The 15,606-nt window shown below is 36.1% G+C and overlaps 1 protein-coding gene and 1 non-coding gene across 2 annotated transcripts in view; one reads left to right on the top strand and one right to left on the bottom strand.

The window, feature by feature from the left end:
• Positions 1-15,606, bottom strand: part of LOC102537131 (pleckstrin homology domain-containing family H member 2-like) — an 85,563-nt gene that overhangs the window by 22,087 nt on the left and 47,870 nt on the right. The window contains exons 16-22 of the mRNA XM_072949423.1: positions 15,307-15,387; positions 11,214-11,393; positions 7,775-7,883; positions 6,707-6,819; positions 3,380-3,559; positions 1,982-2,079; positions 423-600 (exon numbers count right to left, since the gene is read on the bottom strand). Coding sequence (XP_072805524.1) covers positions 423-600; positions 1,982-2,079; positions 3,380-3,559; positions 6,707-6,819; positions 7,775-7,883; positions 11,214-11,393; positions 15,307-15,387 — 939 coding nt within the window. The remainder of the gene's footprint in view (positions 1-422; positions 601-1,981; positions 2,080-3,379; positions 3,560-6,706; positions 6,820-7,774; positions 7,884-11,213; positions 11,394-15,306; positions 15,388-15,606) is intronic.
• TRNAA-AGC (transfer RNA alanine (anticodon AGC)) lies at positions 3,027-3,099 on the top strand. Its single transcript has one exon. It is a non-coding gene; the product is annotated as a tRNA-Ala (tRNA).

Below are 15,606 nucleotides of genomic sequence, written 5' to 3'. Positions count from 1 at the left end.
AAGCATCTAGATCTGAGAGCTGGCAGGGCTCGGACAAGTTTTCACAGATAATTCCTGTGATCTGGAGATTTTAGAGACTAAACCTGTACATGCCCCATGTTAGTAATTATTCCCTCACCTAGCCAGTACACTGGTGGGAGAAAGCCTCCACCAAAATATTTCTGTTTTTCTCCATCAGAATTATAATGGCAGTGAAACTCCTCCATTATCTGGTTCAGTAGGGATTTTTTTTAGTGTGAATCCTTTTTAGCAAAACTGTTTCAAAACTGAGCTGTCCTGAGAGGAGGTCTAATATAATTGCACGTTTATCACTGCCAGCTGCCGACAGAGAGGGAGAGACAGACTCACTTCCTTATTCCACAGAGGCTATACATAGGATTCTAGGCAAAGCATGTTTTCATCGGGTAGAAAGTCTAATCCACCTGATATATCCCATTCATGAAGTGTACGGGGATGCTAAAGGGCAAAGAGTGATGATACGGGTTTCGAAGAAGAGTTGAAAGGATTTCCATCCTTGAGGGTCTTGCTTCTCGGTCTCCATTCTGTTGCGTCCTTTCTACACATCGCTGGCAGTAAATGGCATATTTTCCAAATTCTGTCCTATAACACAAAATTTAAGATAAAGTCTAGGAATAAGTTTAACTAAGACTACCTTTTGTATATATGCAGCCATTAAGAAAGCTTTCCTGGTGTACATTATTACAGTGTATTATGCTAATATTGATAGCAATTTTTCTCTTTGAGTGATAGTATTAACTGCTGTCACTTTTCTTAAATTCTAGTGTCTTTACTTTTGCCACTGACTAAACCAGACTTCCCATGAAGCAGTCTTTATCTTTATTGTATTATTATAGTCACAAAATAAATTTAAAATTACCAGATATTACATGGTTCAAACACAGTAATTACATTAACAAATACAAAGCTAATAATTGTATAAAGACTAGTACAGGAAAACTCAAGAAGTGCATGACACAGCGGAGTTCTCTTTTGAAGAACATGGAGGTTACTGCCTGACTGCTAAGCAAGGTAGGAAAATACCTTCAAAGATAAAAATATATTTCCTTTCTTCATAAAATATGCACTTCTTAAAAAATATTAAGCAGTAAATAAACAAAACCACTGGAGTGAATAAAGTCAGTAAAAGCTGGATAATCTTATTTGCCCTCCCTCATTTTTTATGAATAATTTGTATTCTGTTTATAAAAGACGACTGATAAAATCTCTTAAATATATTTGTATTCAAGTGCCTTCTAGGTAGACTTTAAAATGTTACATTTGCCCGGAGAATCCTCAGTGACTGCAACTGAAATCATATGACCTTGATGACAGAGTCTCCAAAACATATTATGAACTGGAGGGTATTTTCCTACTGTTTCCAAGTTGTTTCTTGTTTCATTGTGTTGGTTGACTTGTTTGTATGAGTCCCAGAGTCTAAACAACCTAACATGAACCTCTTGGATAAAATGATTCTGATAACCCTTGGCTGGGTACCCTGGGTCCCACTGCAGGAAAACCATTCTGGAAGCTAAATTTTGAATGTCTTATTTAAAGGAGTAAAAATTCTGAAGTTATTCAAATAGACGCAATTATAAAAGGCAGGGCGACCATTAGAGAAGCCGTTTACATAAAAGAATTCAATGTGGGGAAAATAGTAATAGGGAAAATAAGGAAACAAAATAGTTGCTTTGATTGAATGAACATCCACTAATGATAAAACATTCATTCTTGAAATGAACATAGACTTCTCACTTAAAATGCTCTTTGTCAGCTTTTCGAGATTTTACTGCAATCTTCCATAAGAGATTTAACATAACAAAGGAAATATTTTCCCAGCTCTATGTAAGGGCTAACCAAAGATTCCTGTATCAACATTTGTTTCACACATTCTTCCACAAATGTACCTGGCAAGTACATTTACGATTTATTGTAGACTTTCAGAGGCCACATAAATGGTTCAGCTGGCTAGTATTCTGCATACCTGGAATCAGCGTTCCTTTTCAGGTGGAGCCTGAGGAGCCACAAGAAAGGATGATGGGGAAGGAAGAGTCCAACACACAGCGCCAAGAGCTGCCAGCCCTGGGCGAAGAGAAGCATCACAGGTTAGATCTACACCACTAGCAGAGGCTGTGAGAGCAAAGGGATGATGATAATCTTTCTTGACCCAAAATGTTCTTGCTTCTTCCACACATGCATTATCTGCTTAGAGCATTTATAATACATAAAAACATAAAAGCTCCACGTTGGGTCAGATCCATAATCCATCTAGCTGGGTATACTGTCGTCTACAACTGAGGTGCAAAGGACATGCTTTTTGATATCACACTCAAAGATTAGGGAAATTGTTCCTTTTTGTTCATTTATGTATTTACTCTCGTGCACAGGTCCCCTCCAGGTCCCTGGGACAGGCCCTATCGGCGGTATTTACATGGTCATATGCTCTTTTAAAATAAGAAAGATATTTTGTACTCTTTCTCTTGGAGAGTACAAAAATATTCACTGTATAAGCTTCAAGTCCCACAAAACCTGGATCCACCCCTGAGAATCTTATAAGCTACGGTAAGAAATTTCTGTATTATCCTGTGGTTGACAGGAAGTCAATAAGCAAAGATTAAAACAGGCACTCACTGAAGAGTAAACACAAGCAACTAAAAACCACTTGAAAATAAATTCAACTGCACTAATAATTAAATAAGTGCATCCAAAATCAATAGTGGAATACCACTTTTTACCTGGAAAGAATTTAAAAGAAGAATTACACTGAATATTGTTAAAGATATAGGAAAATTCTAGAAGTGAATTTAATGAAATTCACTGTACTTGCATACAAAATTTAGGTTCAAATATGTCTATTGTAGTGGTATTTACTATATGAAAAAATAGTTGGAAAAAATAAATTATAGTAATTGATATTAATACAACTAGTATTAATGTTTTGAAAACTGTTGAAGGATATAGGGGAAATGATTACGTTTTATCATTTTAAAAAAGTAGTATGCCCACTGTAACTCTAGGAATGTGAGGGTGGAGGGTGTAGCTCAGTGGTAGAGTGTGTGCTTAGCATGCACAAGGTCCTGGGTTCAATTCCCAGCACCTCCATTGAAGAAATAGTAATAACATATAAAAATAAATAAATAAACCGAATTGCTCCCCCATAAAAAAGGAAAAGAAATTAAAAAAAACCTGAGTGTGCATAAATATACACATATACATTTATATATAAATATATAAAGTGAAAGGATTTACATCAAAATATTGATAGCTATTTTCCCTTTTCATACTTGTTGTATTTTCCAAATGCCTATATTGAATATGTATTATTCTTAAAAGCAGGAAAACAACATCATTTAAAATTGCATGTATAAGTGTCAACACATACCTGCAGTGGCCCTGGTTGATTCTGCGGCTGTCTCCGTCTTGTCTGTTTAATGAGCTGACAGCAAATTTCATTCTGTAGCTCAGAATGTGTCAGACATATCTGCAAAGCACTCTGGGCTAGAGATATGTGGTAATCAATTGCAGGAGAGTCAACCGCTGCATTTATAAAAAGCTGGCAGGTCTGAATTAAATGAAAAAATTGATATACTAAATACTCTAGGTGAGAAAAGCTTAGATTTATTCTGCATGAGTTATATTAATTCTTAGCAATAGTTTTTTGTTTGAAAGGATGGAAGGATACATATTTTGATAACACTAACCAAAATAAATATGGAGTGGCTACATTAATACCAGCCAAAGTAGATTTCAGAGCAAGAAATTCTGCCAGAGGAAAATAGGGTCATTTTATAATGATAAAGGGGTCAGTTTCTGTAGAGGACAGAACAATCCTAAATGTTTTAATAACACAGCTACAAAATACATGGTGAAAAAACTGACAGAACTGCCAGGGTAAATGGACAAAATTCACAATTATAGTCAGTGATCTCAATACCCCCATTAATATTTGAGAGAATAAGTAGACAGAAAATCTGTATGGATTTAGAAAACCCGGATAACACTATCAACCAACTTGCCCTAATTGACATTTGTAGAACACTCCACCTTGGAGCAAACTATGCATTAGTGTTAAGGCCATATGGAACATTAATGACCTCTTTGCCCACCTATTTTTCCTTGCAGTTCTTCAAAGATGTGGTGGGGGGGAGGGTATAGCTCAACTGGTAGTGCAAATGCTTAGCATACTTGAGGTCCTGGGTTCAATCCCCACTACTTCCTCCAGGAATAAATAAATACTAAATAAACCTAATTATCTCCCCCCCACCAAAGATGTTACTCCACTATCTTATGACTTATATACTTTTCAATGAGAAGTCGGGTGTTATTCTTATCTATATTCTCTGTGTTATGTTATTCTCCTCAAACTCTCCCCACTGTACACACCCAGGCTGCTTTTAAGATTTTCTCTTTATAATTCGTCTAAAGCAATTGATTATGATGTGCCTTAGAGTAGTTTTCTTTATATTTCTTCTTTTTGAGCTTGAGTTTCTTAGATTTGAGAATTTAGGGTTTACATTAAATCTGGAAAAATTTAAGCCATTATTTCCTTAAACATGTTTCTGTTGCTCTACCCCCTTTTGTGGAACTCCAAATCCACATATATTAGGCGGCTTGAAAATGTCCCACAGCTCACTGTACTTTATTCAATTTTTTTCAGTTTTAAAAATAACTCCATTTCATTTTGGATAATTTTCTTGCCATGTCTTTAAGTTCACTAGTCTTTCCTATTGCATCATCTTATTGATTGTTAATCTCATTATAGTATTTTTCAATTTAGCCACTACATTATTTCATCTCTAAAAGTTCAATCTGGATCTTTTAAATATCTTCCATTACTCTTCTTAAAATGCTTATGATTTCCTTTACCTTCTTGAACATATGAACTGTGGTAGCTAATCTCCAAGATGGCGCCCAATGATCTCCACCTCTTGATACCTCAGACCCTGAGGTAATTTTCTTCCATATTGTACTGGAGTTAGTCTGTGTGACCCGTAGACTATGGCAGAAATGATGGCATGCCATTTCTGAGGTTATGTTATTAAAAATCAAAGTGGTTTCCATCTTGGGTACTCTACTTGATGCCCAGTGCACTAGGAGGTCCTTTCATTCTGGATGATATGAACACAAGCTATTTTCAGCTATGTGTAACCACCAGGAATTTTTTCCCCTTCTTTTCTGGTAGTTCTTTCCTTAGCCTCCAGTAATTTCCTTGTACACATATGCTTATCAGTTCTCAGCTGAAAAGTCAAAAGGAATCCTCTACAGATCTGTGGAATACTTTCCCTTTCTCTTCAGCTTTCTCCTCTCAATCTTGTGAATTCTAACCATCTTGACCGCCTCAAATTCTGAACTCTGTTTTGGCAACTCAGGAAGACTGCCAGGCACTATCTGGGTGTCCCTCCCTGCACGGTAATCTTGAAACACTCTCTAAGACATTAAGCTGCAGCAATCATAAGGCTTACTTCATTTGTTTTTCTGAGGATCACTGTCCTGCACTGCCCATTGTTCAATGTCTGAGAACCATTGTTAGGGTAAATCCAGTTCCTGTTGCTTCCTCATGGCCAACTAGAGGTAAGTTTGTTGTGACAAGCATTATTGAGTAGGGAGTTTGAGGGCAATGTGACCAAAGACAAGCAAAAAGAGAGACAGCTGGCCCTGAGGAATGAAGACCACAGATTTATACTGGCTGCAGTCCATATGGCTATTTGATACTCTCTAGCAGTACACATGTGATTAATATGGAAACAGACAAGACAGCAGCATCTCGGTTGGGGTTTGGCAGAAGAATTCATGGAATTCTGTGTCCCAAGGAAATATGAGTATTAATGAAGTAATCCAGACTGTGTAAAGAAGGAAGAAAAGCCAAGAGGCAGTTATCATGGTCTCTCTTGATCTCAAAGAAAATAAATGGCTCAAAAGAAAAGTCTTAGTGAGAATGAGTAGTAGAAGAGTAAGAAAATAAGAGAGCTTGTGGGCTAAGACATTATGTTTAAAGAAACATACATTAGAATTTAAGGTTTTAGAAGTGGTGTACTTAGGAGGAATGTTGAGGTCAGGGTGTGGACACGGAGAATGGGAAGGTGAAGCAGAGTAAAGAGGCAAAGCTTACCGACACTGAGAAGGTCAGGAATCTTAAGGCCATGGCATTGGTGAGTGAAGTGATAATAAAATCGTTTAGGACAATGGCAAGATTTGAGGTAGAGAGAAACAATGTGGGTTGGTAGCCAAAATCCTTAATGAAATTTGAGGAGTTATCAGAAGGTGACTGATGACAGAGATGCTGGGAGCAGGGGATAAACAGTGACATAGTTGAATGGCCAGTTTCAAGTGATCAGGGATTTCTAATGGAGGCTGAGTAATAAGAATTTGAGAGTAGCACTGAAGAAGAAGAGTGTTGACCCCCCTCCCAACACTGAGGTACATATGATGTCAGAAGTCTCTCCATTTGAGAGGTTGAAGAGGAAATGATTCTTCTGACATAAAGTGTTTCACATGATCCAAACCATATAGTTTATTTCAGTATATCTCAAATCCTCATTCAGAAAGCATATTAAATTCACCTAATTTTATTTCAGTAGATTTTCTTCATCATCATCATCATCATCATCATCATCATATTTTGAATTTTCTTGGAAAGAATGAAACCTTATAACCTAAATTTTTTCCAATTAAAATGTTTAACAGCATATAACTCCATATAAAATTTTACCTTAAATAATTTAATAGCTTCTGTCTGTAGAGCTTCTGAAGGTAGTGTTGTCAAAGGGGAAATGATTCCTTCTTTGCTGTGACACAAAGTAGGGTGTCTCCATATCTGAGAGGCTAAACATAGAATAAAATATGAGCAGGAAACAGAAAGAATCACTTACTTTGGCCTCCCATTAAATTAGCCCTATAGAAATTAGCTCATTCAGACCTGGCTCACAACTGCAAGTCATAAAGGTCATGAAAAACCTTTGGCAACACAATTTTCTTTCAGTTCTCAGGCCATTGGGATTCTCATGTTTCTATTTTGGATACATTAAATCTAGAGAGTTTGGTACTAATATTCCAGGCTGAAACAAGTCTACCAGAACACTATCATATTGCTTAAATGTGCTAAAGATTGGTGACCTAGGTAGAGAGATGACTATACATAAGAGGGGAACCAGGGGAAGATACAGAGAGGAGAAGCCAGAGGAGGAGGAGGAGACAGAAATATAAAGTGGAACTTGAAGTCATTCCCCAAATTAACATTTATTAAATTCCTATGCTGGATATGCAGATAAAATGTGATCTGTATTATTAAGTAAAGTAGAGATCAGAATCCAGACTCACTTTAGGGAAACAGCCATAAAAAAATATTCAATGCAAAGCAACAAATGCTACAAAAGGGTTAAATGGTAAAGTGCATTGGGATATTATTTTAGGATTTATTTAAGCACCTTTTATGAGCCAGATGCTGAGCTAGGATGGGCTGGCTTGGGGAGCTCCTAAGGTAGGTAGGATTTTATCAGGTTGGTGAGGAATGTGAAGGAAGAGGGGTGTTCTAGGCAGAGAGAGTAGTGTGAGTAGAGAGAGCAAAGGCAGAAAAGTGTGACAAGATGTGGTTTAATGGAGGAATGGTGTTCCCAGGGTTGAAGAACTGCAGTGAGAATCCTGGTCCATGACAAGCAAAGCCAATGAAAAGATGGGTACAATGCAGGGAAACAGGAACTCACAAAGTGAAAACTCTATTAGGCTAAAGGAATTTGGGCTCATTTCGTAAACCATAAAGCCTTATATATTATAAACTTACAAGGCTCTCCTTCTATATTTAGCAATTTGCAAACAAGTTGTTCAAATTCAGATCCAACATTTACATTGTTACTTCCAGCCGCAACAGTCAGATGATAAAGCCAAGTGTCCTTAAAAATCAGAACATATTAATAGAGATGTTAACCAAGATATAGTTTTTGACGACTTAAGGAAAAACATAACTTGTATAAACATTAGAAAACTTTGACACTGAAAAAAAACTCTCGATTTTTAAATAATAATTAAGAGCCATTTAGAAAAAAGAGTTCTGAGGCAGGCTCACTTGAAGTGTACTCATAGTATATTTTCCCATTGTTCACATTTTTATTATTTTCTGTAACTGTTTCTTAGAAAAGCATAAGAAAAGACAATTAAGGAAAGTATTATGATAGTAAGAGGTTAGAGTAAATACAACCTGTTAATATTCTTTTAAGAAATACAATAAAGTCTATTAAATTTAAAATCCGACCCCCAGTACATACAAATGACACATATAAAGTACTCAGGAAATCTAGAAAAAGTAAAGAAGAAAGTAATATCCTGTAGCAACATACCTCAACACAATAAAGGCCATATTAGAAAAGCCCACACCTCTAAGATCTGGAACAAGGCAAGGATGCTCACTCACTCTTGCCACTTCTATTCACCACACCACCTGAAGTCCTAGCCAGAGCAATAGAGCAAGAGAAAGAAAAAAAGGCAACCAAACTGTAAAGGAAGAAGTGAAATCATTTGTTTGCCGATAACACAATCGTATTTGTAGAAAACCATGAAGATTCCATAAAAACACTGTTAGAACTAATAAATTCAGCAAAGTGGCAGGATGCAAAATCAATACACTAACAAGAAATTATCTGAAAAGGAAATTAAGAAAATAATCCCAAAACAATAGCCAGAAAAAAAAATTAAAATTCTTAGGAACAACTTAACCAAGCAAAGACCTGTACACCAAAAACAACAAAACACTGATGAAAGAAATTAAAGCAGACACAAATAAATAGAAAGACATCCAGCATTCATGGATTGCAAGAAAGAATATTGTTAAAATGTCCATACTACTCAAAGCAACTCACAGGGTTTCAATGCAATCCCTACCAAAACCCCAATTTTTTAAAAAACATAAATAGAAAAAAAAATCCTAAAATTCATGAGGAACCATAAAAGTCCCCAAATAACCAAAGCAATTTTGAGCAACAAGAACAAAGCTGGAGGGATCATACTTCCTTGACTCAAAATATATCACAAAGCTACAGTAATCAAAATAGTATGGTACCAGCATAAAAATAGACATTAGGCCCATCAATGGGCCTAATGAATGTCCCATTAGGCCAATGGAACAGAATAGAGGGCCCAGAAATAAACCCATACATATATGGTAAACTGAGTCTTTGACAAGGGTGCCCAGAATACAGAACAGGTAAAGGAAAGTCTCTTCAATTAATGGTGTTGGGAAAATTGGATATCTACATGCAAAAGAATGAAACTGGACCCTGATCTCACTCCATATACAAAAATCAACTCAAAATAGAATACAGATTTAAACATCAGACCTGAAACTATAAAACTCTTAGAAGAAAACATTGAGAAAAAGCTTCTGGACATTGGTCTTGGCAATGATTTCTTAGATATGACACTAAAAACAAGGTGACAAAAGCAAAAATAGACAAGTGAAATTACATCAAACTAAAAAGCTTCTGCACAGCAAAAAACCCCATCAACAAAATGAAAAGGCAAACGGCTGAGTGGGAAAAAATATTTGCAAATCATATTTCTAAATAAGCACTCTACCACTGAGCTATACCCACCTCCCACAAGAAATCATATTTCTGATAAGAGGTTAATATCCAAAACATATAAAGAACTCATACAACTCAACAGCAAAAAAGATGAACAATCCAATTAAAATATGGGCAGAGGATCTGAACAGACATTTTCTCAAAGAAGACATACAAATGGCCAAGTACATGAAGGGGAGCTCAACATCACTAATCATCAGGGAAATACAACTCAAAACCACAAAGAGTTACTTCACACCCATTAGAATGGCTAGTCTCAAAAACAAAACAAAACAAAAAAAACAAGAAATAACAAATGTTGGTGAGAATGTGGAGAAAAGGGAAAACTTGCACACTGATGACGAGAAAGCAAACTGGTGCAGCCACTGGGGAGAACAGTATGGAGGTTCTTCAAAAATTAAAAATAGAACTACTATATGATCCAGCATTTCCACTTCTGGGTGTTTATCTTCAGGAAGCTTTTAATATAAATTTATATAGAACATTAACTCAAAAAGATAACATGTACCCCCATGCTCATCACAGCATTATTTACAATAGCCAAGACATGGAAACAACCTAGTGTCCATCGATGGATGAATGGATACAGAAAATGTGGTGTATACACACAATGGAATATTATTCAGCCTTTAAGGAGGAAATCCTGCCATTTGCAACAACATGGATGAATCAGGAAGACAAATATTCTGCTAAGTAAAATAAGCCAGACACAGAGAAACAAATACCACATAATACCACTTATATGATAGACCTAAAATAGTCAAACTCATAGAAGCAGAGAGTGGAATGGTGGTTGCCAGGGGCTGGAGGGAGGCAGAAACAGGAGGCATTAATCAAAGAGGACATGGTTTTGGTTAAACAAGATGAGTAAGTCCCAGAGGTTTACTGCATAGCATTCTGCCCATAGTTAACAATATTGTGTTACATTCTTAAAAATTACTGAGGGTAGATCTTATGTTAAGTAGTTCTTATCACACACACACAAAATAATAATAATAAAAAAGAAGTTGAGAGGAAACTTTTGTGATTGATAGGTTTGTGGCATAGATGGTGGTGACAGTTTCATGAGTGCGTAATTCTTTTTAAGACATTCAATTGTATATATTATTTATAGCTTTTGTATGAAAGAAATAAAGAAAGAAAAGAACCTATTTTTCTTCTCCCCAAATATAAAATATACTGGCATTTTTTTCTATTAAAATATACATGTACATTATATTTTCACAGTGAAAATTGAGATCAGGTTAAAAAAGATAATTATAATTTCTGAATTTTACCAACATTGTATAAACACTTCCTTATTGCTAGAAATTCTTTATAAAAAAGAGATACAAGGCTGCAGGATATTTTATTATATGGACATATATTTATTTAATCAATTTCATACCAATGAACAGTTAGCTGGTTACTAATTTCACATTGATTAAAAAATACCATGAAATCCAGCATCTGTTAAGTAAAAAAAGGCTGTCTGTTATATTTTGTGTTTGAAATATATCAGAAATAAAATTATTTCTAAAAGAATGCTATGTCCAACAAATTTATATGTAAATCTTTGACTGTACTTACGATCATTTGAAAATTATTTCCAATACTTAATAATAGTCTAAATCATTCCAAGTCAAGCAATTAGTCCTCACAGACCTTTTCATGCTTGGATCCGATCAGGAGATATGTCGGCCCTTGGTCTTTGGGGTGGATCACAATAGTGTAATGTGTGGATAACAGACTTCGCCCACTGGCTTCATAATCTTCATCTGAATCACAGGATCTGTCAACCTCTTCAACTTTAGCCTCCCAGAGTTTGATCTGACCTAAAGGAAACTAAAGTAAATATTGGTAATTGTAAGGAAGGCACTTTCTAAATCTCTTCCTACTAAAATTTTTCATCATCCTTTTCATTCCTACCTTTATAAAGCTTTCTTTTCAAAATGAATGCCTAGAGGTAACTGGATTATCCATATTGTTAAAAAAGTAGTGGCCAAAACCAACATGCCAATAGTAATATAAAGAACAATTTGAATACCAGGCATTTAACTTTTGTGGAAAAAGCAAGAAGCTACTTCTCTACTTCTCTAGCGGCTTGAATTATTCACTTGGACTAAAGTGACCCACTACCTAGTCAAACAAGTAGGTTATTCAGTCACAATAGTCACTTGGCTTTTTTTCCCCATAGAATTGATCTGATTAAGCTACTGGATCAAAAGGACAATTGTAGACATAGTCTCAATACTATTCATAGAAAAAGTAACAAGGTTAACAGCTGATGTGAAGAAGTGTGATTAACTATCACTCTGAAACTCAAAAAATGAGAAGGTTTTGAGGCTATTTATACATACATAATATATCACCAAAAAAATGCCATGATTTCTTCCATATTAATTTAAGGATAAGAAAAACATCCTAAAATGATTTACATTAAATTTTACCTACTCTTTTACTGACAAAAACAATCATTTGCTGTGTTGAATATTTAGCTTGTTTTAAAACTTTTGCTTTAATTAAGTATGTTTATTCAAGGAACATATATAGGCTGCTTTACATGTACAGCTTCTAAAATATTTGGTCAGGTTTGCAATTGCAGTCTAAAAAAGTTCATTCTAACTCCAAAGACGTTTACCATCTTACATTTTCATGCTCAGGCCCAGGGTTCAGTGCTTGGACTTTTTTCCCATCTACACTCACTCCCCTGGGTGATCTCATCCAAGCTCATGACTAGTACCAGGATGTATTAGCCTCTCCCAGATGGATAACGAACGACTCACACTACCTCTACTTAGATGTGTAACAGCGTCTCAAACACCACCTGCTAAGTCCTCCCCGCCTGCTCTCCACAGTCTTCCCCATCTCAGTTGTTGGCAACTGTATCTTTCCAGCTGTTCAGGCCAAAAACCTTGGCATCGTCAAACCTTGACCTTTTTCTTTCTTTCATATCCCATACCTCCCATACTCTTTCAGTCAACAAGTCCTGTCACCAAAACATTCAAAATATATCCAGAATCTGGTCTCCTCTCACACCTCCATTGCTACCACAAAACGACAATCATCTCTCACCTGGATTACTATTAACAGCCTCCTAACCAGTCTCCTCCTAATTCTCTCAGACGGTAGCTAGCGTGTTCCTGTTAGATAAGGTCAGATCATGTCACTGTTCTGCTCAAAAACCTCCAATGGCTTCTCATCTTATTTGGAGTAAAAGCCAAAGTCCTTCCTTTGATAAGGCCCCATGCAATTTGGTCCCCGTTACTTCTCTGATCTCACCTCCTGTTACTCTGCCCCTAACGGACTCCAGTCCAGTCACACTTACCTTCTCATTTTTCCTCAAACACACCAGACTTGCTCCTGCCGGGGCCTTTGCACCTGCTGTCCCCTTGGCCTGGAATGTTCTTGCCTCTTTTACTTCCTTCAGAACCCAATTAAATGTCAGTTTCTAAGTGACATCTTACCTAGGTATCTTATCTAAAATGTAATAATATCTACCTAATAGCTGATCAACAGTAAAAAATTAATTCACTTAATTAAATGAGTTGTCTTTTATAAGAAACATTGCTTTTCCCCATCAAATTAATAACAATTATTTTCTGAGTAGTTACTATGTGCAAAGCATTATTCTGGGCACTGAATGAAGAATGTTTAGTTCTGAAGGAAAAATGTGAAATTAACTTATCTACACGTTCAGAAAAAGACAGGTAGTAAAACAAAAGCTAAATAACAGGGCAGGAAAGTCACACTAATAAATAAAAAGCAAGCTTTAAAAATGGGATAAAGAAAATTAATTCCACTATAATACATGACAATACCATCCTAATTGTGTGCTTCAGGCATGTCCAATCATATGAAAATCAAGGTTCCATCTGCTCCAATAATTAAAGATGATTATTCCTTTTACCAAAGGACTCGTCATGGCTCCATAAACAGTGAATAGATGTGGTGCCTTTAAATATTTTCACTGAATTTTTAAAAAGACATTTTGTCTTTTTAAAGACAAATGGTTTCTGAAACATCTATTGCACAAAATGAAGTAGGCTTATACCCCTTCCATGCATTCTCAATAGTTTTCCAGTAATTATAGTCAATTTCTGTTCATCTATCTACATTCTTCTAACTAGTTCCTCCTGTGACCAATGCTATGCATCTTCATTAAATAATAAAAATTATTATTATTACTATTATTATTATTGGTGAGATTAAAATTCTATTCTCTTAGCAAATTTTAAATTATTTTTCTATTTATAAAACATATGTTTATTATAGAAACTTGATAAATATAGAAAGGTATAAAAAAATGGGAGGAAAAAAAATCATCCACAATTCTCCCGCCGCAGATAATTTTGGTACAATTCTTTCTGATCTTTCTGCTGGTGTATTGTTACATAGATGCACTGGACTGAGAATTATAAACTCAGCATCTCAACTTCCCTCTTCTAAAGTCTACCCGTAATTGCAGAAATGAAGTTGGGAACTATATTTGTCAGAATCCCCTTCCCTATATGGTCCCAAGTTAGAGCTCGCCTGTGAGAGAATTTGCATGTAACATGGAAGGTAAGGGTGAATGAGGAGTCACTATTCTCCCAAGACACTTGCAGTCAGGTGCCTGGGCTGACGTGAGCATCACAGAGGCATCCCAGTAAACTGCCGAGGACCAGCTGCCTCTGCGCTTTGTGCTCAGACTGTCAGTGCTGACTTCTCGAATCTTCTTCTCTGACCTCTGTTCCCTCAACTTTTCTAAGAGTTATGTAACTTTTCTAAAAGTTATGTATGTTCTTAATTCTACATTAAAACAGTTATACCCGCAATAAACGGAGTGGCTTCTGTTTCCCTGACTGATAACTAAGTTAGGGTTATACTGAACATACAGTTTGATGTTGTACTTATTTTCTTGCATCATTTTATGAGCATATTCCCACATTACTTCAGAGATATCATTCTTAATGGCTGTGCTGTGCTGTGCTAAGTCTCATTCCATGAGCAATACTGAGAACAACGGCATGCATTTTAAATACAGCTTGTCAGAACTGAGAGCTCAGGCTGTGAAAACAACACAGAAATACTAACTGACCCACATGGTCGTGGGACCAAGAAGTTTAGTCTCATTAACACAGTCATCAGTCACAGGCTGCTGCTCTGTGGAGGTGGCATTTTATTTTATGCAAGTACTCTTGACCCACGTTGGTTCAATTCTTATCGTTTCAGCAATCCAAAAATGACATGGAGTGTTCATATTGATAGTCAGGCATACACTGCACCTTTGGAAGATATCCATCTTTTCGCTTTGAAAAGTGAGATAACTCAAGTTCTTTGGGGGAAGAGACTAGTTAAAATGAACAAATGGGATATGAATAGGTAGATGGATGCACAGATAAGTGGTGTGTAGGGATTCAAGGGCCTGGGACAGGACTGGATCCTTTTCCCTCCCTAGTTCTTTCCTAGCCTGCTGTTCCCTTTCATTCAACCTGATCTAGTCTGTCAGAAATAGGATAAATTGATGGTTGACAGAAGGGTAGAGGAAGACTTCTCCTCTAGGTCTTAGAAGCACTCATGAAGAGTTGCTAAGGCTTATGAAGAATTAAGACACTTACAGGTCTATGATTACCTTAGTAGTATATTTTATGCAAAATTTCAACCTTACCAAAAATTCTAAAGTTTGAGCTAGCAACAGAACAATGAACAGGAAAACTTGAAGCCATAACAAACAAACAAAAGTCTTCTAATTCACATATTAAAAATACATACTTACCTTATCTTCTTGACTACGGAAATAATATAATGTTTTTCCTATAAGTGTACACCAGACTCTCTTGGAATAGCCATGTTTCACCTGAAATCATATTTCAAAGAATTACAAACGTAGCTCAGAACTCTGACACCTTGAAGTATGGTTTATACACTCAGTTCGAAGCTGTTCAGCTATCCAGTTTGCTCAAGGTATAAGTGATATTACAACTAGACTGCCCAAATGCTGTTTAAAATTTACCTGTTATAGTAGTAGCATGTTTGTGTGTTGCTTTGGTACTCACCATTCAACATCTAACAGAAG

This window comes from Vicugna pacos, chromosome 25 (assembly GCF_048564905.1).
Source record: "Vicugna pacos chromosome 25, VicPac4, whole genome shotgun sequence".
Lineage (NCBI taxonomy): Eukaryota > Metazoa > Chordata > Mammalia > Artiodactyla > Camelidae > Vicugna > Vicugna pacos.
Note: the sequence above shows the minus strand (reverse complement) of the source record. Positions and strands in the feature narration are given on the sequence as shown.